The sequence below is a fragment of the Bombus huntii genome, chromosome 12 (assembly GCF_024542735.1).
Source record: "Bombus huntii isolate Logan2020A chromosome 12, iyBomHunt1.1, whole genome shotgun sequence".
Lineage (NCBI taxonomy): Eukaryota > Metazoa > Arthropoda > Insecta > Hymenoptera > Apidae > Bombus > Bombus huntii.
Window position 1 is genome coordinate 11,186,016 of NC_066249.1, and position 26,567 is coordinate 11,212,582.

A 26,567-nucleotide genomic window follows, 5' to 3' on the forward strand; every position below is an offset into this window, starting at 1 on the left:
TGACCGCCTTATCCCGAGGGAGGCGAACGCAACACGGGAAACCAATTAGCCGAAGAACGCTGCGCCACCGTGCTACTAGATATGAGTCGGAGAGCTGTTCGTAGTGTATTCGCTCGAGCTGCCGGCTCGACCGCGTTGTTATACCAGCGATCTGGTTCCTGTTATCGTTACCTGCGAGCCTCGTAGACGAGGCGTCGATCGACGTCGCTTAAAATCCCCTGCCTCTTGCAGCCGGAGAACCATCCTCAGTTTGCCGGCTGTCGAGATACCGAGCTCATGCGGGTCGATCAGTTACGTTTCCTTCTTTGCTGCCCCTTCCTCGCTTTCTTCATCTCTGTTCGCGATATAGATGTCCCGCAACATCGTAGCTGTAGAGTAATAGCGAAGGTTTTATCGTTGAAGAAACTTTTTCTGCTGGACGATGTGGGCTGCGCTCTATGGAGGAAACTTTGTAGGATTTTATGCCTGACAATTGGTCTTGTCCGTGTTAATCCTACGTCGGCATGATGGTTTTAACAACGATGGATATCGTGAATCACGATGTTTTAGTCATTTTTGCATAGAAATGTTTGCGTTGCACGACCAGTTTGGATCGTCGCGTCGTCGGTCGACAGCAACAAAGGCTGGATATCGTAAGTCGTGAAACTCGATTTCGAAAGAAACGTAGGAGCCCCGAGGATCACCGAGCGACGTAGGTTTTTCGCCGGTCGCCGCGGTTTTTTGAAGGAGCACGATCATTTGGGAGTCTAATTTATACGGCGGCTAAATTAAAACGAATGCGTCGGCCGGACGCATCTGCAAATCTCTGCGGGTCCCGGGCTCTCGGCGAGAAGAAGCGTCTCGCATACGAGGAAAAAGAGGAAGAGGCTTGGTGGCGATCCCCGAGGAAAAGAGAGAGGCGACTATATTGTGATTAGGGAGGAATGTTGATTAGATCCATCAGCTGGTCGAGTGTCGGCCCTCCTTCCTCTGCTCAACCTTCTTGAAACTCTCTCGTCCGACTCGGACGAGAGTCTGTGGCCTCTGTTCAGTGGGACTCGTGTGAACATACTTGCTCCAACAATTTTTCTCGTTGCGTTATCTCGCTTGAAGTTTCTTTATACTCGAGATAAAGCGGCAAAGAGAATTTATATTTAGCGAGTTTCACTTGATTTATTTGGCTATCAGTCTGTTAACACTAGAAGTACTGATCTATAGTGTGTGTGTACTGGAACATATTATAGACACATTATAGATGGTTACAATTAGAGTAGTGTGATGAGAATAAATATATATACGTGTAGAAGTCGTACAAGAACGATATCTGATCAATTTCATAAATTAAAATATAAAAGAAACTGAAGATTAGAAAATTAAAAACATTATACCTTGGTATTCATAATTATTCGTATTGTCTCCTTGTAGTACATAAATTTATGAAAATATTTCATCTGTTTTTTGGAACACCGGATATTAAAAAGGGAATTGACCAATTTTAATTGATCGGCGTAATTGATTTATTAGTCCTAGTGTTAAATATAAAATAGTACATGTTTAAATTAACATAATTCTGAGTTAAATTCATGGAATCGGAATTTTATGTCTTTTTTATAGCTTGTGTTTCTTTCTACCTGTTTAATCGGTCGATATCTGCGATCTTCGCATCGATCTCGTATTCAATGGCGGTAGGTAGTCGGAACACGACGCAACTACGTTCCTTGACGAACAAAAGCGAAACACGCGGGTATTATGCAACGCACCTGAACGTAAAACATGGTATGGATGCGTGCAAGCATGATGGAGACTGTCAATACATAATTGCTCTGTCATTTATCACACTTGTCCCTACGTTCCTTCGGTCTTCGTCTACGATCTACAACGATCGCGCAACGTACCGGTAAAAAATATAAAACCGACAGAAACGTAAAATTCATGAAAAATTCTGCCACCCCTTGGATTCCCTCTTTCTTTTCCATTACAAGAGTCAGCATTTCGGTGAGCGTCGAACGAAGAGCACGATCGCGTAGGTTTTCAAGCGATAGGTGTGAAATTAACTCGATGCAATAAACGTCATCGACAAGCTGCTCGTTTTGAAATAATTGAACCCAGGATCGACGTGCACGTGCCCGTTTTATTATTTATAATCGCGCTTACGATCGCGCCGATAAAATGGCGTTGATGGATCGTAATGGCGAGAACTGGTGAAACGGTCTCTGCTATATTGTTCACGAAGAAAATTAATGTTCCACGCAATTTTTTCCCCCGATTCGCCGAGTACACATCATTGAAACTGAAATTCATCGAAATAGAATTTGAAGAAATTGCTCATCGCTTTAACCACGTCACACAATATTTATCTACCTCTCTGTTATATATGGAATATTATGAATAACAATTCTAGAAAATAAAAATATATGATTCATCGCAAACTATAAAATAACATCTTCAGCGAATACCTATACAAAGCTCGCGAAAATATTCGAACACTTGCAGATACTCTTTATAAATATATTACGCGTATTATACGAAACATTTAAGAATTTCATTAAATAATTTCATTAAGTATCTTACAATTTCTACGTATATTTTCAGATTTAATTCAAACTTAATCAATACGATGACAGTCGTGTCTCCTTACAGAGCTAATGAAAATTCAAGAAGTTTTATATAATACGTACAATATAGACGTAAAAATTTTCTCTGATAAATGTCCAAATACTTTCGTGAACCAATGTAGTTACCGTTTCTATGTCGTTCTTGTTCCACCGGAAGCAAGGGTGACGAGGCACCCGTTGAAGATTTCCCGCGGCGCGGTGTCAGGCGCGAAACCAACAACCCAGAAAATCCGCTGTTCCGGCTACGATCGCTGGGACTTCCGTGGCAAAGTCGGCCGGAATTCCATTACCGAGGAAAATGTAAATATAATTGTGGCGTGCTGACATAACGGCAAGATAATCCGTCGAGCGGAGGCGCTGGCTCCGCAATAAATCGTAATTTATGATCGCCGCGGACAGCCACCCGGTATCGTCGAGAAATTCAAGACCGCGAGACCGAACCGAGAAAGCTCGACTCTTTCTCTTTCTCTCTTCTCTTCTGGTAACTCGTCTTCGTCACTCGCGACCGACGATCATTCCGCGTCGCGCCCTCGACACTCGCTATCGTGGACGGCCTCTGCGCCTGTTTTCTCCGCCTCCTCTTCGTCCAGCCGAGAAACGACCTAGACAGGCTCGAGCCTCGATGAATCTTGGCCTCGCTCGATGGCCACGCTCTCGAACCTTTCGCGCTTTCTCGCTTCTACGATCCAGACTCGAGACTCTCATCCTCTTTCTCTTTAGAAACTTCGTCTTCCTTGCTCCTCACGGATCATCCATCTCTTTTAGAGACTCATCTATAGCTCTCTTCGTCGCTCCTACACATCTTATGGCGTGCTTGTCCTTTTCTATCGTTGGGACTCGCGCGACGTCTGGTCGTTTTCCTCCGGAGCACCAATAAATTAATTGCAGAGATTTACGTATCTCGCCCGTAAAACAGTCAGCGAGAGTAATGCTCGGCCGCTAATTACATAATTATACGGCATTATGTTACAACGACCAATTAATACGTGGGTACAATGACTCGGAGGCGCGCGAGAAGTACGAGCGCGTAAGTCATCGGCTTGCGATCACCACGCCGATAACGGCGCATCTCGCGTCGCCACTTCGACCATCGGCCTTATAATTTATCGTCCGCGTGCGTTTACGCTGTGAACTACGATCCCCTATTTACTATTGTTCTCTCTCTTCTGAACCTGACGTTTCCGACTTTCACATTTTGAACTATGCTCAAATTTGGCTTGTTGCTTTGCAGAGTCGTGCGTTAGAAAATTATTCATGACTAAAGATAGTTTACAATAATTACTAAATTCTTATATCTTTCTTAATCCTTTAGAAAATCCTTAATCCTTTGCAAAATTTTATAAACGTTGATTGGTTGAATCAGTGCGTGTCATTCAAACAGTCAAATAATATTTAAGTTTAGATGCTAAGTGCGCATCATTTAAAAAGTTAGTGGATATTAGAATATCTAATCTATTATAGCAGTTAGTAATTCTGTTGCGTGTAACTGTTCAATGAAACATACAATTGTAGAAAAACGTTTAATTCCTTGTTTAATGCAGTGTGCGACATATCCAAATTAAAATTCAGTACGTGATCGCAAATTATCGAAGAATGCCATTCACTAATCATTCGAACCGACACAGCTGTTGACAGATCATCGATCAATTATCGACTGTCTCCGCGTATCTGTTACAGTTCTCATCTGCGCAGTAAATCTTTATTTATGCTTCGTGATAGAATCTTTTGCCAACCTTGCATTCGTATATCGTCGACAACATTTTTAACATCCTTTTTACCTTCTGGCACACATCGATCTTATGTAATAAAAGATAGAATCTGATAAAAAACACGTTTCATTGAAAAATAAGTATTTTTCGTAAATACTGTACACAAGCTGCCTCACGAAATACTTGTACTAATTATTTAGTAATTTACATCGCTTACATTTACTCGTACATATATATATTTTTTCAGATCTGTTGAAAATTTTACCAATATAATCACGATAGTCAAGTCTCATAAAAATGCTAATGAAATTTCAGAATGCCTCTCATAATGCTCGTAATATATTCATAAAAGATGTTTACGAGTATTTGAATACGTAGTGAACTTATGCCAATGAATTCCTCTATTTTATTCGCGTCGAGAGCAACAGTATATTTCCAGAAGTCGCTGGATGAAATCGAAAAGAAGGAATCACGCGTTGCCCATTTCACCGAAACTCGTGATCGCCACCCAATCGTCAGTCTTGTTTCGTCACCGATCACGCGTCCCGCCAGCATCTTGTTAGCTCATCGCTTTTCTTCCGTTCGGGGACGCCTTTTGACCCGGTGTTTTCCATCGTCGAAGAGGGGGCGGAGAGGGAAACGCTCGGTTACCAGAGCGGGGGTGGAATATGAGATGCGGGCAAACTGATTTATTTAAGGGGCAGACCAGACATCCGGTTTGTCGAATTACGCTTTAAGAGCGCCTGTAGACGGAGTGGCAGATAAAAACAGAGAGATGAACAGATTGGAGAGAAAGAGAGAGAGCGGGCAACGAGGTGGAACGAGACCGCGTAGCCCGTCGACCCGTTAACCGTTTATCATTGCATCGACACAAGTCACGCAGCCGGACCCTTGCCTGTCCATTTAAAAAACGAAAAAGACCGACGGGACTTTAGTAGGAAGTGACGTCACCGGGCAAGATCCACCTTCAAACCGTGTCGTTCGTCCATGCGAAATTCAATGGCAGATAAAAAATAGTTTAGAGAAGGTAAATGGTACGAAGAAATAGCTCTGTAATATAATACGAAATTATACTTGATAACAGTAACTAGGTGAAGTCATCGATTTTAAAATGGTCGGAGGTGAATGAAAACTTTATTAGAGGTAATTAAATGGTTGGACTGATGTATATAACTGCTCCGAAAGTGATGTGTTCCGTTACGAAGGTTTTATCATCTGTATTTGAAGAGTATTAAAATATGTTTGTGTCTTAAAACAAATAATTTTAAATAGATACTTTAACTTTAATTTTGTGAAACTTATCCTACGGAAGACAGGGAAAATGTAGTCTTGTATTTACGTTTACATTTTCCTGCATGCGTCAGGATAACTTTTTGTTATTTACCAATATGGTAAAAAGTGTGTAGTACAAAGATTTACATAGATATCAACTTCACTTGTCACTTTTTTACTATAAAGTTCTTAATACATATATGTATTTTATCTTCTCTTTCTTCTTGTATTCAGAAATAAAAAGTCTAGAGAACAAGAAAATGTTTATTCAATGGAACTTGATGTTGATGGAAAACTGCAGGAACCTAGTTATCTTTGACTTAGAGCGATCTTTAATATGTATACTTCGTTTTGTACGAAGTTATATATAGTAGAAGGGAATAAGGTTGATTTAATCGATTCGTCAACACGTTCGGATTAGACTCACCCATCGGAACGATCGTGGCCGACAAGATCATCTTCGCCTCGTAGGTGACAATGACAAGCATCGCCCTTTGTTTCGTACTTGCTGCTAGTAGGAAGCAATCCAGCGACAACCGATGCATTATTAATGTCCCCCTTTCGCTTGTTACCGCTCTTGTACTCGCTCGCGCGACGTATATATCCTCCGTGTGTCCGGGACGAACGATCGCGGGCCCCTTCTAATGAAAATTAAGACGTCCCGGACGAGAATTATGTGAAATTAATTGGAACGTGTACAACCGTGTCTATTCAATTTTCTTTGCTATTAAATCTAGATTAATGACCATGGAGACACGTAAATGCAGATAATGTAAATATAATACAATACACATCCGTATACAATAGAGATATGACCTATTGTCTGTATTCTTAATTCTTATAAATTGTTTTTACTCTTCATCTAATAAGGATTGTGGATGTTTATGTAAGTTTATAATTTGAAAGTAGTAGAACCTAGAATTGGAATTTATTTCACTTTCTATTTATTGTTAGAAGTACTTTGTTAGAAGTAGAAGTTTGTTTATTTGGATGAAACTTTAATTGCTCTTCGAGCAAATCAATTCTTGCTATCTGAATCTACTTATTTGCATGCGAATTTTTATTATATGCAACAAGGAAGAATCACAGATAGTGGGAAGAATTTATGTTACTGTATTTTGTTATACTGTATTGAGTATCACGTGTGACGTACATATATGGAAGCGGGACATCGTAATCCTGTTAAGAAAAGCAATAAAGACACATGCATATATAGTGGGAAGAATTGATTAATTCCACATAAGCTCCAATAATTATTTATACATTTATACTGTATTTTATATATTTTCCCATATTATGTACATTCTGTATAATTTTTTTATATTCAAACATCCCATGAACACATAAATATCTACAATCTACTTAACGCTTTCAATCAAATTCATGTTTGCAATATTTTCTATCGTTACAAGCTTACCACCCACGTGAAGTCGTAGCCATTACAATTCTATACAAAGCACGCGAATCGAACGCCATGGCGCCTCTACTTACGTATCATACATTGCAACTAAAGTACAAAAGCTAGAATATGCGATTATTCCGTTGCCAAAGTAAAGTAGTTTATATCTGAGAATTCCGTTAGGTTGGTTCGCATGGAATTTCAATGATTCGTCGTATCTCCAAGGTGAATCGCAGTGACGACGATCTTTTCCTCGGTCGTGCTTTCATCAGCTTCATCGTCGTCGTCGTCGTCGATGCGTGCACACGTGAACACGTCCTCGGGACGCAGGAAGGTCCTATAGATTTGACCGTGTAACGATTTTAACCAGATACGAGAGCGACCAATCGAGAGAGGGAGACCGAGTCGGTACATTATCGCGAAGATGATGCCTATGACAGCATGTGGGAGTCAGCTGTCACTCATTGTTGCCCTGGTAGACGTGATATATCCAGACATTTCGCTTCGTGATACCGACCTGCCTGGAATTCTTATCCTACGACCTCGAACCACGATCGATACTGTTGCTTTTCGCGTAAACAAATCTGCCAGGGTAGAACGATCCTGCGTGATCCCATGATTTCTTTTCTGCTTAAAATTCACTGATAAATAATATACACACGTATACGACTTTAATAAAGAAAGGGTTAATAATGCGATACAAATGAATGAAAATGGTATTTACTTACGAGGGTTGAATATATTCTATGTGTATACTTCGAAATAATTTAATGGTTAGCATTCGTAAAGTGAATTTATTCGTTTATTAAAATAAATATGAGTAGTCGATCAAATAACAAGAGGTTCAACGAGAACGACTACTCGAGTCGAGTGTTTCGTTTCCCAGTCGTGTAGCAAAACTTTCTTTCGATCAACGACACCGTGAACGCTAACAAAATAATAATTCCATTCTTACATTACTCATGCTGTTTCGATTCTCCAACCACTATCTATAATACGTATACAACGCCCTGTCTTCAACATGAATTCAATACCTCATTACTATACCAGTCCTTCCTCTTCTTACAATCTCACACCAGTAAGTAAAAAAAAAAAAAAAAAAAAAGAATATAATACGTCAAATGAGAAGAAGAACACTAGAAATTTCCATGTACATATGTACATACAATGGCTGCGAAAGTATTAGCGCATTCCCTTATTTTCCAATGAGTTAACTTTTTCTTATCACGTTTCGTTTCTTTATTTTCATACTATCAAATTTTTGCAATTACATGAAAGGATTACTAAATAAAGCGAACTTTGTTATATTTGTGTTATGTAAATGCTACAACAATTGCAACGATGTGTTGATATTATTTGTAGCCATTGAATGTACCATACGCGTCCACGAACGAATACTCAAAATACATAGTCGTCAATCCGGAACAGCCTGAACGAAGCCCGAGATCGAACGAGACATCGAAACGATCCGAAATGGAACAATTAGGCTCCGGTTCAAAGAAACGTGGGCCTCGTGGTCGCGTATTCCTCGCACGAGGGGCCGGCAGGCAATTTGCCGCGCGTATTTTCCCGAATGGGCAGGTTCGCGGCTTCGTGATTATCACACAGCTACACCCGCGGAATAAGCGAGCGTACGCTCGAGAATATTCAGCGGTTGGCGCGAGGCCGATTCGTAGGACGCGCGCGTCGTCAAATCGTTTATGCGATGGGCATTTTCGAGGAGTGGTACGTGTGCTCCGCCTTTAATCGAGATCGAAATCGGCCGCCGCGGCCTCGTCAATGGTATTCCCCGTGGATGGGCAACGGTATTGCGCGCGTACGCCTCGAAACAACCCTTCGGACGTGACGTTTGTTTCGAGTAACACCGAAGAAAGGGACCTTTTCGAACTCGATGACCGTGTCGTTCGATGCTTCGTGGCCGTTTCGTGTGTTGTTTTAATGTAGTGTAAGAGAACTGTGTATCTGAGCGTATCATCTGATCGTTTTTTGTTCTGTCCATTACAGAGGCCACCCTCCTCGTCACTTTCGTACCCCGGTGCGGGTGGTAATGACGACGCACGCAGCCCCGGAAGCGGGGGCACACCCGGACCTCTCAGTCAACAAGCGCCCGCAAGTTTGGACTCTTCGGATCCCGGTAAGCACATTGATGACTCTTTTTTTTGTTTGTTAATTGTACGAGAGAACGTAGCTATTTATGTGGTAAATAATTTTGTGAAAAGCTGCCTTTTTTCTATGATCGATTGGTCATCCAAGATTGTTGAGGATAGAAATACCGGAGTGTCTTTTGGTATAAAAGTGTAGAAATTAATCATGTAAATGGTAATGTTTAATAAATACTTGGATATAATAATTGCTAGATAATTGAAAAAGTAGCCTTTAGTTAAAAATATAGTTTGAACGTAGTTTGGGGTTAAATTCGGAATGAATAGTACTTTCTCTTGTATCGTGTTAAGTGTGTAATATTAGCATTTTAAGCCGGAGCAATCTTCGATATAAATTGCTGGTTGGTAAACATTGTCGATAGTAATTATGGTACAAAAATCGTCGTATATTTAGTATGCCATTTCTACTAATTCGATAAAAATCGATAAGAATCCTAACTCAATTCTGTCCTTAATTCAATTACGGTATCCCCATTTTTTTCTAAATTTTTCTTTAAATCTTTTCCCTAAATCCAATGCGTGACCTTTCTTTGCTGTTCGATTTTGAAGCTTAAGCCGAATTTATGTACGCGGATAAAAGACGGGGATAAAAACAGCGTTCGCCCGTCGTGTTCTTCCAAAGTGGAACAGTGCAAGTTCAGCTTTACGACTCCTTATTCAACGATTTTCCACACGTTTGACGATAAAAACAAACATTTTATGATGTCTATCGATAAAATCGTACAAATTATTAATAAAACGGAAAATTGATAAAACTCGAATTCACTTTAAATTCAATTCTTCACTCTACTTTCACGACATATAAATTATGTAAAGAAGGAAAGCGAGAGAAATAAAAGACAAATGGCTCTTGTATGTAAATAAAAGATGACGGAATTATTCGCCTAATCGTCGACCATCGACAGGTTTGCAATCGACGTTTACCGAATGTTTATCGATCGTATGAAGATTCACTCTGTAGAAGTCGACGGATCGTGAGAAGCATTCGAACGAATCGATCAACGTGGATCGATCAACGAAACGCGAAGTGGGTCTCTGCGTGGACGAGAGTGTCAGCGTTCTTCGGGGTTCGGCGCGCTAATGACAATATCACGCGACAAGCAACGGCTTGATGACAATCAAGATGCGACTCGTCGAGACCCCACGGACCTTCTGCACGCCCTTCAAATTTTACGAACACCGACTCGCGCGTCAACACTATCAAAGCCGCGGCAACGCCAGCGTCGGGTCTAATGAGCAACCCGTCGCATTGGCGTAATGTTTCCCCTCGTTTTTTTTTTTTTTTGCTCTCTATGAATTATCTTCAAATGAAAAATTTTCTATCGAAAATGGACAAGGTTTACAGAATTTTTTAATCGAAAGTTTAATCAAAGAAGTTTAATTATAGGAACTATCTGATTTTGTACAATGGATATAATATATCTATGCATCTTAAAGGTGGGAAGTTAGATCCTATCGATCCAGTAAGGACTAGAGTTTTGTTAATGGAACATTTGTAACTTTTTTCCCAATCAATTTACGTCGTCGAATAGTGTTTTTTTTAATATGAAAGGAAATTTCAAGGATTCGCTTCAATTACTGAGTCGCTATTTCTCACACCTACGTATTTTACAATTTTATGGAACTAAATATTTATAACATTATAATAAATTATTAATGGATTAATCCGTGAGTCATCGAGAATACTCCTGTCATTTGAGTTTCTTAAGTTAAGTCCCAGTTAACGTTTCTAATTCGTTCTTCTAAAATCGCGAGCTTCCAGTATATTCCATTCATTCTAATACAAAATTTCAATTCCTATGTCGACAATCTCGTCATCAGGATTGCAAACAGTTATCACAAATTTCACGAACGAACAAAACGTTCCGCTTTATACATACCTTGCTAAACATCCAAACCACCTGCTGACGAACTACCCCGTTCTTACCCTTTAAAATTTCCGGGTACATTGGTAGTTTGAAGCAAATTTGCCTCGATTTTCACGCTGGTTGAACACAAAAAAGAGCGGAGGATAAACCAGAATAGAAGCATTCCGCGGTGATGAGGCGCGCCAATGGTTAGCGCGGCCGGGTTCAGTCAGTCACCGGAGGGTACACAAGTTCACGACACCATCCCATAAAGATTCATTAAGGTCCGCCCGTCTCTCTATATTCGCTGTGTCGTGGCAGCGTTATAGAGCCGCGTGGCGTGCCAGTTCGCTCTTGTTGCGTGTGTATCGTATAGGTGTACTCTACTCGTGCTCGTCCTCTCACTTTTCTGCGTGCTCGTGTAAGTACACGTCACAGTCAAAACGGTTGATCAATAATAATCAAAAGCGTGCGTTGCGCTGTGTCGATCGTAGGAACAACTTGGGAAAACGGTGTCGCGAGTTCCTTAAGCCGTTTCATCGTCCTCGATTAGACTCGTAATAACGCGTCGATAAGGTGGTCCATAGATTGCAATAATGTCTTTGTTAAGAGGTTTCTTTTTCAAATGCTGTATCTTAATTGGAATCTCACGCGATTGTGATTTCTTGATGAGAATTCTTCGAAATCTGTCTGTAATTAAGATCGAATTATCGCGCCTCGCGAGCATTGTTCAATATATGATTAATTAAGATTGTGTCGAAACGTGTATTTCAAAATCCCGGAATTTGATCGAATTAGTCAACAATACATTTATTAACGATCTTCTGTGAATTAATCGATTCTAGAAATAGTACGTAATTATTATGCAGATCCATACATTTATATTATTCTTATGTGTTACGATGAACGCTATGATATTTCGAAGATTGATTCATTGAGTGTTGCTCCATTTACATTCGGGGTGTATATAACGTATTAGCTTTAATTGATGAAAACTAGTATTGATGAAAGAAATTTGTCAAAATTAGATTTGTTGAAATTCGCGTTAACTAGGGAAAATAGACCTTGATGAAATTCGAATTTTATTTATTACAGTAAGAATCGATCCTGCTGAATTTTATAAAGGACAAGTGCGGAAATGAAATGGTCGATGATATAAATTTCGATAGCATACATTTTTTAGTTGAAATGTAACCTAAGAATAGTTACTTGTTCTACGAATATTTCATTAACGATGTGTCTGTCTTTGTCCACTTATAAATAAACTTACTAACCAAACAGAACACTTGATTTAAAAACATTGATGTCCACTGTAAAGATGTGATAGAACTGATTGTACCGTAAGAATTTTTGGAGTGCAAATGCTTGATTATTCTTTACTGCCATTTAAAAAGAGCGAACTGCGAAGAACTCGTATTTTTCCAGGAAGAAACTTTTACACGCGTTTGTGGCCAGTGAATGTTCTGAGAAAATTGAGAAACGATTTGCAAACAAAACTTACATCTAATCAATATTACTATATTATGAAAATACAATAAACTCTGAATATTAATTTCAACTACATCGTATAATGTTCATCGAATAATTCTAGCCAGAAGTAAACGAAGCACGTAGTATCTTTACGTTCACCGATGATGTCACGAATTCTTCTCGCTAAGCGTCGACGATTGCCGGTCGCATATTTGTCATCGGCCTTTAAAATTCATCGCATGAGAAACATCGGCCGTTTCGTGACGAGATTTCGATCAGGCACATTCTCGTTCGCGACTTGCGCTCGCACGTTCGGTATTAATTAAATGACGCTAAACGGTAACGCAACACCCCGTGGATCAAACGTCGTCGCGTTTCACCACGATCAGCACGGAAGCGCTTTTTATCCGCGAACGTATCGCCGCGCGAGTTACCTTGTTGAATATCACGATCTTTATCCCAATGTGACGCGGTCAACAATGAAATCACTACGATCGTAAAATATTATCCAACGTAATACATATTGAATCTTTTGCTCGATCCGAGTGAATCGAGGATATTCAACCGGATATCGATTTTAAAGGAAAGATTCTTCGCGAGGAGAATTCTAAGACGATGAATTGCGAGAAGGATGTCGTAGTCGCGACCTCGAGGAATTTTCGCGCGTAACGTAAAAGTGGAAACGGCCTCTGCTCGCTGAAACGCGGCAATCAGCAAGACTTTCTCCTCGATTCGCCTCGATCGCGTGCTAGAGCGAAGAAATTGTTTCCTCGTCGATAGATTTAACATCGACGTCTTGACTTTTCCAAGATTAAAATGGATTTGGATATATAGATTTATAGTATAAACGCCTACATACAAGATTTTGACTGTATAGATCTATAACTATTTTATTGAAAAATTTCTTTAAAATCTTCATCCTGAACATGCATTTTCTTTTAGTAAATATTAAAAACGTTTCTAGTTCTATTGAGAACCTCTGTTAAACGTTGTTCAGCGAATCGATTCCCCTCGGTAAACGAGGTAGCGGGCCGCATGCTATTCTCTCGTTAATCCTCAATTACAATATTGTTTATACCTCAAACGAGCTGGAGAATCGCATTTCTGGAAAAGCACGCCGCCTTAAATTGTCCGTGCTCGCCAGTGACCGTTGCGCACGGTTTGTTTGTCGGAACGAGCCTTTCTATATCTTCCGATCTCACGTTTCCATCTCCGTTTTCTCTTTTCTTTTCTTCTTTTTTTTCATTTTCAAACGATGTCACACGGTTACGAGCTTTTTTCACGATGGTATAAACACCTCCGACCTCGCCCACGCATTTCTACAGATCGTATGGAAACTATACGATTCGAACAGTTCGCGTTTGGGACACGAGTTCGTCAGGTTACCTAATGTCCAGATAGCATCAGTCTCATCGAAGTTGTCACCGACGGACAAGGCATTTGCTCGGCGCCCATCGAGGCTTTTCTTCGTCGTTTCAGCCCTGTCTATCGGCCCTTTTCGTCGTTTCCCTCTGGTCCCGTGGGCTCGTTAACGTGCCGGCTTGTTTGCCGATAGATATCATCTTCGACGAGGTCTCTCTGTTGCGTTGGTCTTGTCCGCGACCGTGGAACCTCTCTGGTTGGACCTAATTTCTGTCGAATGGAGGCTTAGATCGTAGTATCTATCCCTTAAACGTATTCCACGACTATTCGTCTAGGTATAGAAATGCGAACCATTTGGAAATAATTATTCGCTTTGAGATTACGAAGCAGCCGGTTCAATTTCATGCCTCGTACTCCGTTTCTTTTTCCCATTTCTTCATTATCTAAATGAAACAGACGTTCGTGAGTCACAGTTAATTTTGGCGTGCCAGTTCTTATCAACAGATATGGATATTTCTCGAATGGGATAAGATACGGCGCCGATGGTCAGAGATTGTATTTATTCGTTGGTCGACGAAGATGAGTTGTCGATCTCTTTGACAAAGTAATTTCTTTATCTGGACATTATTTATCGTTTTACGTGCCACTTCGATTCTTTTACAAATAAATCGTATCGTATAATAGTTAACGAAAATTGATTTGTTATTATTAATTGTTAGTTTCGTGATTATAGAAGTTCCTAGTTTAGGAGACGACCCGATTAATATATTTGAAGGAATCTTGATTTAGATTCGTAATTTTGTAAATTAAAATTGACTTCGTTGTTTGTGATGATTTTGTTTTAATAGTAAATGATTTCTTCGGCTTGACGAAATTATATTCGCTCACGGGTATATCGATACACGTCATTGGGGCGGAATATTTTTCCAGGACACGATGGAAACGCATGTCAGCGTCACGTGGGAAGAGCGCAGCCCGGGCATTAACATATCGTGTCGCAATCGCTCGCGGATAAACACGTTCGTTCTCTCGTCGAGGCTAGAGGAGATTCTATCTCGTCTAGCTGGTCGATCGCGATACGTCCTCGATGAACAAAGCGTTCCTTTCAGTCGAGGAACTGTTCGATTCTTGCTTTGTTGCACCTCGTGAGAAATCGTCAATGTTCGCAATAAAGTTTACAACGTTTCGAACAGTTTATATTTCATCAATATATAAACTTCTTAAACGATCAACTACATTTTTTGTAAGTTTCTTCGTTTTGTTTCCCTCATTTCTCTTCGATTGTTAAGAAATGATTTGTTTCTATAAGTTAAATATCCTAGGGCAACTCAAGATAAGTTCATTTATTATAAGAAGGAGACGTAGATAAGAGTAAATTCTACGCTTGTATCATCGTGTTCCTCCAAATTCTAAGTTTACAAAGTTGATCAGTATGGTTCATATAATTCACACCTACTAATATAGACACTCGGATAACTTTGTACGAAATATATTCATTGTGGCTCAAACGCGATTAACAAAGATCCCAAAAAACCAAACGATTTAGTTCAACGTCCACTTCTAACCATGCGCTTAAATACAAACTCCAATACAACTATCGTCAAACGGTCCGAAACTTCGATTCGATTCTCCGTTTTCTTGACCGGAGACCGATTGTTAGAAGGGGTTCGTTAGCTTAACAAGACGTCGATCTACGATCTAAAGCAGCGAACCGACGCAGACCTCGAAACAATCTCCGTGAGTCTCTATCGATCCCTCTATCTGCTATGTGCGCGGCGACCCATCTGGGGCCCCAATGTGAAAGGGGACCCATTCCACCTCCGCGCCCGATCGTTTTTTCCTACTATCCTCGGACTTTAAACAGTTAGATCGACCCTCTCGATTCGGCAGGAACGAGTCCTGTCAACGGAGGGCCCGTCCTCGTCGTCCTCCACTCTCTTCCTCCTTCTCTCCTCTGTTGCTGTGTAGAGTCTTCCTCCGGTAACAACCTTCCTCAAGCTTGCTGGGACTTTTCGTGCTTCTCGTGGAGATCCTTAATCGACGGTTCGTCGACTCTGTGGTCTCTGTCCCCTCTGGCCTGGCCCCCTTTCTTCCTCCCTCGTGTCGAAAGAGGGAAAAAGCCTGGGGACCAGATATCCTCCGGTTTCTGACAACTATCTGGCCGAAGACGGTTGAAGAGGCACGGGGAGGTTGGGTGAAAGAAATAAATGAAGAGAGAATCGAGGAAGAGAGGCGAGAGATACAACGAGGGACGAAGAGGGAGGGGTGGGAGCGTGTTAAAGCGTGTACGGGGACCAAAGATCACGGAGAATTCCTGGAAATCGGCGCATGTAGGAGAGGGAGGCAGAGAGAAGGAGGAAGATAGAAGTAATGAGGCTGATTCTCTGTTTTCTGTGTTTTCAGCGAGCGGCGGTATCGGCTGGTTATCGGGGGCCTTCTTTTTTTCCTTCTCCTTCTTTTCTTTTTTGTTCTTTCGGCCTTCGTCTTTCTTTGTCCCTCTTGGAGTTCTGTTTCACCGCCATCTTCCGCCCCCGTATTCCCCGAACGGTTCGCCACGTCGTGCCGCGCCGCTATCGGGGTCCCTCTTTCTGCCTTTCGAGTTTCCCTCGCGCGGCATAATGAGGCCTTCATGTCGTGAACTTCTGCGCCTTGTAACCCCTTTTTCATGCTGCTCCAGAGATCTCGTTGTCCTGCGTAAAACCTCGTCCCCGGATACCGACTACCTTTCCGCGTGTCTCTGTTAGCTGCCGTTTAGAAATCCGCTTTTAAAGCGAGAACTCTGTACTCCCTTCTGCTCGAACGACAAGAAAGTGCTAGTGGAATACATTAATATCATAAGTCTCATCAAATGCATATGACAATTTTCTTATTACATATTGCTTGCATATTGTTATCGGTTTCTGATATTCTGCTGTATGAGGTATAGCCAGAATGACTAGTTACGGTGATCATGCAGATTGCTTATTCGTAATTTTATATTAATAGTATAACATTTTTTTATCTGGTATATTTTATTTTTTAGCATAGTCGAGTAATTTTAAGCTACATTCTGGCAACGATAAGTAAAAATTAGTTCGTTTCGCAGTTTATGCGTCCAGCAAAGTATGGCCAAAATTCAACATTAAAATGCTTGCAGCGAAAACAAACGTTTCATCTATTACATTATTTTATTGGATGAAACAAGAAGTGAAATCAATAGGTTAAAAATTCCTATAAATTCTAATTATTCTTACGTGTACTATACTTATATTCAAACTGTCAAGCATTTTAATGTTGATCACAAGCAATTTATACTTCGTTCATTCTAAACATTCATCGTATGTTTCATTTATAGTAAATGTTCATATCCGGAATAATCAGTGCTCAGAGGGTTAAGAATATTCTCAAGATACTCTTCGTATAAATACACATCTATCTACAGCTTCTCTTTGCCATTCTTCTAAACAAAACTTATTTCGATATTATCTTTATCTTAATTGCAAGTTTCTCCATATGCAAGTACTTTCCTGGTTCATATCCCATTCGAAATGAAAAACCGAATCGATAAGCGAGTCTTACGGCACGTGGTGAACGCAGATGTGTTTTATGAAGTGACGCGAGAACGCGTACAAAGTTTACGAGGCTAGCTGCAACAAAGCGGCGCGGTTCAGGCATCACGACGACATTGGAGTTAATCGACACGTTAATGAATAATAAAGTCGCGCGTCAGCGTGGTCAGCTATCGATGGCTCGCGGGACAGTTCGATAGCCGAACATGACAGCCGGTGGAACTCTCATTAATATTACTGTTTACTATGCCTCTAATCGCAGATTTTTTCTCCGTTTCATACCCTCCCATTCCTCACGCTGTACTGTCAGAGTTCATTGATTTGAATAATTCTCGTCTATCGCGCTTCCTCGCTGATTTCTCGGTAAAACGTTAGTGCACGGTGCAGCAAAAATTCTCTTATCGAACGAGCGAATCGCTGACCGCGAATTCCTCGATAAATCCTCTCACTCGAGATTCCGACCCGAGTGCAGAATTAGTCTGCTTACTCGTTACGTACCTTCTTTTCCCCTGCAATTACGTAATATAACGTGCGTATTTAATTACATAATATAATTACGTAATATTCAACCTTGGTTAGACGTCGTTCGGAATAAACGCGATTATCGTTGCTCTGCAAAAGTTCTTGCCGATAATGTAATATCTAACGATAGAACACGAAAGTGATCGTGCGATGCTTGTGCAACGATAAATCTCGCGAGGCTGAGCGTTCCACGGATCCGGATTGTCCGGATGGATGCGTGCGATAGCGCGATCCCCGCGGTTCGGTTCGACTAATAAAAACACAGCGACGGATGAAAAAGTGACGGGGCGCGAGAGGATCGCAGGTGAAATCGGCGATGGTCGAGCTCCCGGCCGCTCGATAATACGGCCATCGATAGCCCGGCTAGATTTGGCAATCGCGCGTAATTGCATCGATATTTCACATAAGCGGCTTAATTGATTTTTCTCTCGCTGGTTGGCCGGTTGGTTAGCTCGGGTGTGAGAGAAAGAGGGAGAGGGAGAGAGAGAGGAGGAGGAGGATCGAGCAGGGAGAACGAGAGAGCCGTATTTACGACTATTTTTAAATCAGCCGGAATATACGGACGTTTATTAGGATGCCGATGAAACGGGCCGCGTGAAGGTAAATATTCTGAAATTTGCTGCTCGCGAACGCGGCAGATAAATAATGCAGCCCACGTGTATTTAGTTTTGTTAATTATTGCCGCTGTTACCAGCACGCTCTCGATATCGAGAGAGATGCTCCAGCGTTTGTGATACGGATACATTTGGGGTTGCATCGATACGAACAACCACGCTGTTTGATTAGTTCACTGGGTTTATTGAAAGAATTTATCAAGTGGTAGCAGAGAATAGGACTCGCTTGTATGAAATTCTATTCTATACTGGAGGCATATAAGGAGTATACTTGAGACGAAGGTTTATGAACACACATTTTTTGAGATTCCATCTTACGTGTACGTGTCTAGTTGAAAAGAAAACTAATGGCGATGTAAGGGAGATTAGATGAAGATGATTACACGTGGAAAATTTCTTCCCGCTGCTTGCAACGTTCACCTATTCTGCAAGATTTTAAAGATTTACTAGTTCTTGCTGATTCGAGAATCAATAAAAAAAAAAAAAAAGAATTGAAAATTCAGTGTCTCTTCTGATATATAATTATAACAAGTTATCTGAGAAATTTCTTCAGGGGGAAATTCAACCCTCGAATATTTTATAATTTGATTTGTCTTACTTCGTTAAATAATGAATTCAATTCAATGTTCGTTTGAGGCAATATATTATTATATTATCCATGTCTATTATCAAAGACATTTTTTTAATTGATTTATAGCTACTAGTTACGTATTAACAAATTACAGTGACTGCTAAAGGACCTAGCAGTTAAAGTAGAAACCAACTGGGGAAACGTAATATTTATTGTATCTTATAAAATATCTCGTCAGGAAACAGAAAAAGAAAACTAGGTACAGAAGATTCCATTAATTTAAGCTTCGAATAACCTTCTAAGAGACAGGTGGCCTAAAAACTTTTGACAACCACTGTACATTATCATCGATCGACGAGAAGATGGTCGAAACCGGAGCAGAAAGTCGAGAAGGACGCGAAGATCGGGCTAAAATGTCGAGCAAGGTCGCGTGCTCGTTCGCGGAACCTCGTCCAATTTCGTGTTGCCGATTTTTGCCCGCTTTGTTGCGGATCCTTGCTTCCGAGAAAGGAAGTCCACGATGTCCCTTGGCGCGTGTAGCGTTGATTAACACACAATGTGACAGCCCCCCGGGAAAAAGAACGTGGATCGCGCATGTGTTATCGATTCATTGGCGAACATCCCCGACGACACATGCACCTGTATATCCCGCGACATCAGTGTCGGCAGCTTTGATCACGATCCACGTCTGTTCGCGATCGCGACGCTTTACTCGCCGCTCGTCGTTAGAAAGTATAATACTCGAGCAAAACGCAGCAAATAATGAGGCCTGGTTTTTCTTCGCGCCGGGACGCTCTTCACGCTGGAAGTTTCCACTTCGATGCAGGTTTTTTCCCGCGATTTTTTCATTTCTCATAGGGATACTCGTGTTACGGTAGTTTTCAACCGGGCAGCTTTCTTTCGTATCCCCGCGGAGAATGCGAATTGGCTGGAACTTGGAAACTACGAGGACTCTTCGTGATCTTTGAAGGGACGTGCATAAAATACGGTATAATCTGTTAGCGTAATTTACTAATGTTTTTAATTTTTATATCTGTGCTTTGATGAAAATATCTGTGCTTTAATATCAATCTTTAGTATTAAATCGCTTACTGTGTAGTGACGTCCGAGACCGTGGTAGTTTAAAGGTGAAAAATACAAGTCACGCTCGCGATACGCGTTACAGGGCAAACTTAACACAAATCAGACTTATGGCCTGCATATAAATCCAGCAGCGTGTAACTGAACAGTTTCTATTTCAACGCGTAAGAAACTTTCTCATGTACCGTACCACGTACGATTACAAATTAAGCCTACTGCAGTTTTCGAATTTTTGTAAGTCAATTTCGTGCTCGCATCGAAAATCAAATCATTCATTCTGTTCACGATAAAAAACATGAAAAGCTATTTGGAAGTTACATATTCTACTCATCACGAATTATTCGAACAATTTCAAGCAACAATATATGTTTCAACATGCTACTTATTTGTAAAAACACGCGAAGGAAAGGAATGTACATCAGCAGAATTATTAACGGATAAATGAACGGACGTAATGTATACATTAGCAGCACAGAACATATTAAGAAAAGAATTTCCTCCATTACATAGAGAATTCTGGTCCAAAACACGATCTCGATGGATTCTCCGTGCTATCACGGCGCAAGCAGGATTCGCGGTTGAATCGAGCCATGGATCAAGGCCTGGGGCCATTTTTCACCGCGACAAAGCGTTTTCTAATGACGCCGGATTAGCCTTGGCGACGGCGATCAGGCAGGATCACGCGATCCTCACGACGGAAAGCCAACGACGAGTGATCTGTCTCCATAATTTATTCCGTCGCGGTTGAGCACCTCTGACCGACAGCTGTTCCGACCACGTAAGATAACCTAACTCGCCTTTCTGCTCGCGTGCGTGCGTATTGACGTAGCAGTTTGGATTTTTTTAAGTCGTCAATGCCCAAATGGCCGCCGCCGTCGCGCCGTCGCGGCCTAGCTCCCTTTGATTGTCTTCTCGGAAGCACCGAGATTCTTTCTTCCTGTCAGCCGGTTAGCAGATCGGTCACGAATTACCGTGAAACTCTGTTCGCTCCTTGGACCACGGGTTCTTCGAATCGTTAAGTTTCAGAATAGAGAAAACGTATGGTCGAATCGATCCCTCAATGAATGGAGAAACGACAAAGTGACGAACAGTTGTCTGAAACAGGAGAAAATCTTTGGTAAGAGAGTATTATTTGAGAATTTGACGAGAAGATTTTTACAAAACGTTCTGTCGATTCGTCAGTGAACGAAAAAACTAAAAAGTGACAAATCTTGAGGACGAAACAGAAGGAAATTTTTCGTGAGAAGATTTCCATTAAAATATTTTAGGGGTTGCTTTTCCTAATTTACTAGTAAGAAAAACAGACAGGAATTTATTTTTCACTCGTTCTCGATGTTGTTAAGAGAAGTTCTCATGAATTTCAAATATCCTAGGAAATGTTAGTCGTCGTTGTTGATTTGCTTAATGAGGCAAATGATAGAACGATGTCTGTTCGAGCGTTTAGTCTTGCGGTGCATTTCGTCTCGCCGATTTCCAATTCCGAGCATAGGTTCTCTGTACGAATTACCTTGAAACAATCTTTGGATATAATTAAACGAATACTTCGAATAAAGTCCCCCCAAATTCGAGTATGTACTTATTAAATCAAGCAACGTTCAATAAATAAGAGAATTCTAAACGGTTTTGTTGGTTTCTAGGTACTGTACTTGAATCGAGAAAAAAAAACATTAATCTTTTCTGATATGAACGATGTTTATAATAATTTGTAGATTCTGACTACTCGAATGTATAATTATCTAAAATGTCGAAGAATTTGATATCATATTTTGTATTATGAACTAAAACAATTCTAGAAGATTTCGATTCTATACAACCTCTAATAAAAATAAGTAAAAGAAGGAATACGTGTGTTTCATCTAGTCTATTTACCCGCGTGAAAATCGCGTTTCCTACGAGCTCGATCAACGTCGAAGATGTGTTTTGCCCGTTTTATCGTATGCTAATGAACGGAGCGCACAGTGACGCAGATGCGGTCGCTATTAATATAATTAGCATAGCCAGCTCTCGCGACTGGGGTTATGCAATATTTTTTTCCCTCGAACACGACGCGGAGGAAACGCGAACTCGCTGTCTCGCGTGCACGCGAGTTTTATATGGTAATTAGGGAATCGATTGCGAACGCTCGAGCGTGATTGCGATCGCGGCGCGGCGGCGGTCTCGAATCGGCCGCCTTACGCTCGGCCGGCTGGTTCGAACGCTAATTAGAGTCGAAATCGGAAAATTGACCGTCAGCGGTATTGGCTCGCTTCGCTGAAACGATCCGCGTTTCCCAACCTCTCTCCTTCTACTCGTTCCCTTCGCTTTGAATAAAGGGAAAATGTTCCGTTACAGAGGGTGGGGGATGCTTGGTAATTAATCGCGCGCGTCGAATATAACGTAGAAACTAGAAACGAAATGCAGAAACGCAACGGTTACGGAGGTGATGTCGAAACATCAATGAGCTTTTTCATTAAACGTTGAGGATCGTAAATCGTGATAGATCTTATTTTATAGCAAGGGCGACTGATACTTATCAAATATAAATATAAGTATGTTTCCTGAAAACCGTCACTGATATAAATTTAAGTAGTGTCCTGTTTTGAAGCATTCCGAATTTTTCATGTAATTAGCATATAACCGACTTGCTGTCCAGCATAGAACTATACATACTTATATCATTATATGTTTATTAAAATAAACGTACTTACTGATTATGGAAAGCTGACGGTGCATATTCTTCGTATACGATAAGACTTTCGTTTTCAGTTGTTTTTTTAATCATACTGCGAAAGAGCCGAATATCGAGCTTCAAATATCGCATATGAAAGAAAATATCGCGTCATCTTGTTTCTTTACCAACAAAATATTCATACGCAGATCGAGAAGAAGATCAACAGCTTCCTCTATTTTCGACAAAGTTCCAGAATCAAGATCATGCTCGAGGTCTTCGCCAAAGTTTAAGCGAGCCACCTTTGAACTTCTCGCACGTTGCTCTTTATCTCGGCTAAATAAACAAGTTATTCCGTCCGATCTGGCTGGTCCCCTCTCGCCTGTCTCTTTTTCACACGCCTCGAGCCGATATTCTTGCGGGCAAACATGCAGGCGTGGCGCGAAACGCGATGAAACGCGAGCGACAATGGAGGCTGTTGCAATTGCCGCGACGATAACGCGCCGGCTGGACCGTGTCAACGCTCTCTCGTCTCGTTATACAAGAGAGAACAGGCCGGCTGGGACTTTGATTTAACGATTTCTTGCGGTATGCTGCTTCCACGCGCCCCGTTCCACCGCTACGAATCGTCACGGATACTTAAGACGCCGCTCATAAATCGCGCCGGTCCTCGAGGGAGTCCTCGCGACACCTCGTCGAAACGTATTCTTCTGGAGTTTATGTCCGTGCTGGCAGTAAAATCTTATCCTCGAGAGATAGCGGCGTGCTCGCGACCAGTGCCGTTCGATATCCACCGATTTCTTCTTTCCTTCCGGAGAAATACGCCGATCCTCTTCGACAACTGCCAGTTTCGTTTGTCAAACATGTTCGTAAATGTAAATGATGGTTTTCCGTCTTCGACATTGTGCAAGCGTTGGAAAAAGTATACATTAGCTGTTTCTTTTCTTGTAGTTTTTGCAAAAGTTACATCGTTTTTCTATGTACAATAAATTGGGAATTGCATTTCTGTATTCTAACATACAGTGACTACAAAATATTTTACAAAGTGTTTATCAGCTTCTTAAATATATATACCTTTTTCACAATATCAGTTATTTCATCCAGCAAAATCAATTTTAGGAGCGTACATAACCCATCCTCGTAAGGCAACATCCACTATCACCGTATCCCGAAACGCATCTCGCTAGAACCTCTCTGAAACTTCAAACTTAATCTTTTTTCACTCAATTTCATCAACTCTATCCGACTCGCCGTATCAATAAAAGGAACCAAGAAACGGAAAACAAATTATAAAAAGTCGATTTAGAGAAACGAGGACCAAAGATCCACCCCGAAGAAATACGTTGACTGATGCAGCCTCGTGGCCGATTTCTGGCAAACCCCGGGAGGAGTCGGCTCTCGAGGCGCAAACAGCATTTCGTTCTAAGAGAGTCTGAGTCGCTCTAAGCTTTTCCGCAAGGATTCACCGGGTGGGCAAGCTTGAGTGGCCACCCCTTTTACCGTCGTTCTTTCTCCACCGGTCTCGCGTGTTTTCCTTCCCCTTCTTCCCCCGTCCTCTTTCTCTTGCTCCAACGACGTTCCCCCAACGTGGAAAGAGCCCTATCTATGCTTCTATCTTGTCTGCATTCCTTGGGGTATTACTCGGACGGGCGTAGCACGATTTTCCTCCAAGCTTCTTCGCGAAGTCGACGCTTGTTCCCGCACCTCTCCACCTTCGTTTCTCTTCGCGTAGCGAACATGGCTGGCCCGCAAACTCGTTCAAATCCCGATGCGGCCCCGGGAACAGCGCAAACCCATTACGGATTCATCGTGCGCCATTAGCTAATTCTTCCCTGCTCCTAACGTCTTCCTTTCCGCGCTCCCTTTTACCGTTCCCGCTGCGGTTTCCCTAGGCGTCTTACTCTGTGTGTTTTCCTCGCCTACGTCTTCCTCTCTCTCTCTCTCTCTCTCTCTCTCTCTCTCTCTTTCTCTCTCTTACTCTCTCTCTTACTCCTTCGCTCGTCTCGGTCTCTTATTCCTGACTCGGCTTCTCTCCCGAAGGAGCTCTTCGTCAGCTCTTCTAGGACCCCCTTTCAGCGAGTCCTTCGCAGGCTTCCCGAAACGCGAGAATGATTCGACGGTTTGGAAGCTAGCTCTTTGTTTCCACAAAAATTCGTGGGATTGGAAGGGTTTAGTTCAGTGGAATTTAAAAATGGAATTTCTTCTCTTGTTGGTTCTCGGAATCCTTCGATTTTGAAATTTAGATGGCACAGGTACATAGAAAATGGACTTGTGAGAATGGATTTATGGATGGAAAATAATGGAAGAATTAGTAGATTCTACGAAAGTATTATTTCACTTTCGTTACATTGAAAAGAGTCGGATAGAATATTCGGAAATAAACTACGTGTAATAATATAATATCCATTTATTTTCTCCATTTATAAAAATTCGAATAATCTCAACGCAGCCACCTGTGCACTCAATTCGGTTCCGCCAGCTCAAAACCGAGCGAAGCATATATCGCGATGCCCATAATCAGACCATAGATAGAAAATCAGCATGGAAAACGAGAAAATAAGGGAACGAACGAAAGGGAATAAAGAGCGACGACTCGTAAAGATGCGCGACGCGGCGCGAGTAAACTCGACTCGTCTCCTGTGCGAGACGCATGCTTTAGCATTCGCCGGAACGAGCGAGGACGTGCCAGATTTTCCATCGTGTGTACGACCATCGAACAAAATTGCTTCGCCGTGGAGGAAAGATCGGCAACGGTCGGAGTGTAGAGAGGGAAGAAACAGGAACGCACAGGGGGTGAGTAGAAAGGGTGGCCCCGCGCGCGATGGAACGAAAGTGCAGTCACCCGGAATAAACGAGGAGGAGACCCGAAGTTGTTGGTCGAAGTTCAGCGAGTAAGAGAGAAAGAGAGACAGAGAGGGGTTGGGAATGAGTTTGCGTCGCGGCGGTGATGAAACTTTGCCGTGACGAGAAAGAGGGGTTGTCACGCCGTTCGCCTCTAAAACCCACCCTTTCGACCGATTCGCCGCCATTCCTGCCTTCGCGAGGCGTTTCTGCTTTTAAACGAACGACCAGCACCGTTGCTCTCGATTTTTCCTCGGATCGGTCGAGATACTTGCTGTTTGCTCTCTCATTGGCGGATCGATGTCATTCGAGTGCGTTCTTCGTTCGCTTTCCAGGGCAAAATTGGTAATCGAGAGCTACATCTGTTGGTTTTTTTCTACTCTTCTCCTTTGTGCGTTGAAAATTGGAACGTTTTGCATCCTGATCTTCGTGGTTTATTTATGAATTTTTAATTTTTTTTTCTAATTTTATTACCATGGTATATTACATTTATATACAGTCGATCAAACAACTAGTCGTCCACGTTATTCAACACCTTATGATATTTCATTTAATTCTTTGTGGCTTCTATATCCGCACAGAATAATTTCTGTGTACTTTGATTTCGTGTATTCATTGATTTATCTGTACGCAAACCGAGTACGGTACGCGGACGATTACTTATACAGTCGACTATATGTCAAACTCCTGTGACGTATCTGAAACTTCAAACTTTCAAGTTGTTATCGTGGTCTTTATAATTTGAAATTACATCTTTCAAAACTCCCCGGTTGGAAGTTTCGTTCGAGAATTAATCTTTCCGGATGAAAGAACACTATCGCGACGCTTTATTTGAAATCATCCTTAATTTCACACCCCTAATTTTCTGAAGAAAGATCCCCAGTTTTTTGGCCAACTAAAATCCGAACTTTCTCCAATATGAAATATAT

The 26,567-nt window shown here is 41.5% G+C and overlaps 1 protein-coding gene across 5 annotated transcripts in view; it reads left to right on the plus strand.

Annotated features, from left to right (window-relative positions):
* Nucleotides 1–26,567, plus strand: part of LOC126871971 (homeobox protein homothorax) — a 503,672-nt gene that overhangs the window by 140,431 nt on the left and 336,674 nt on the right. For all 5 annotated transcript variants that reach the window (XM_050631394.1, XM_050631392.1, XM_050631391.1 and 2 more), the window contains exon 7: nucleotides 8,979–9,108. In XM_050631394.1, the coding sequence (XP_050487351.1) occupies nucleotides 8,979–9,108 (130 nt within the window). The remainder of the gene's footprint in view (nucleotides 1–8,978; nucleotides 9,109–26,567) is intronic.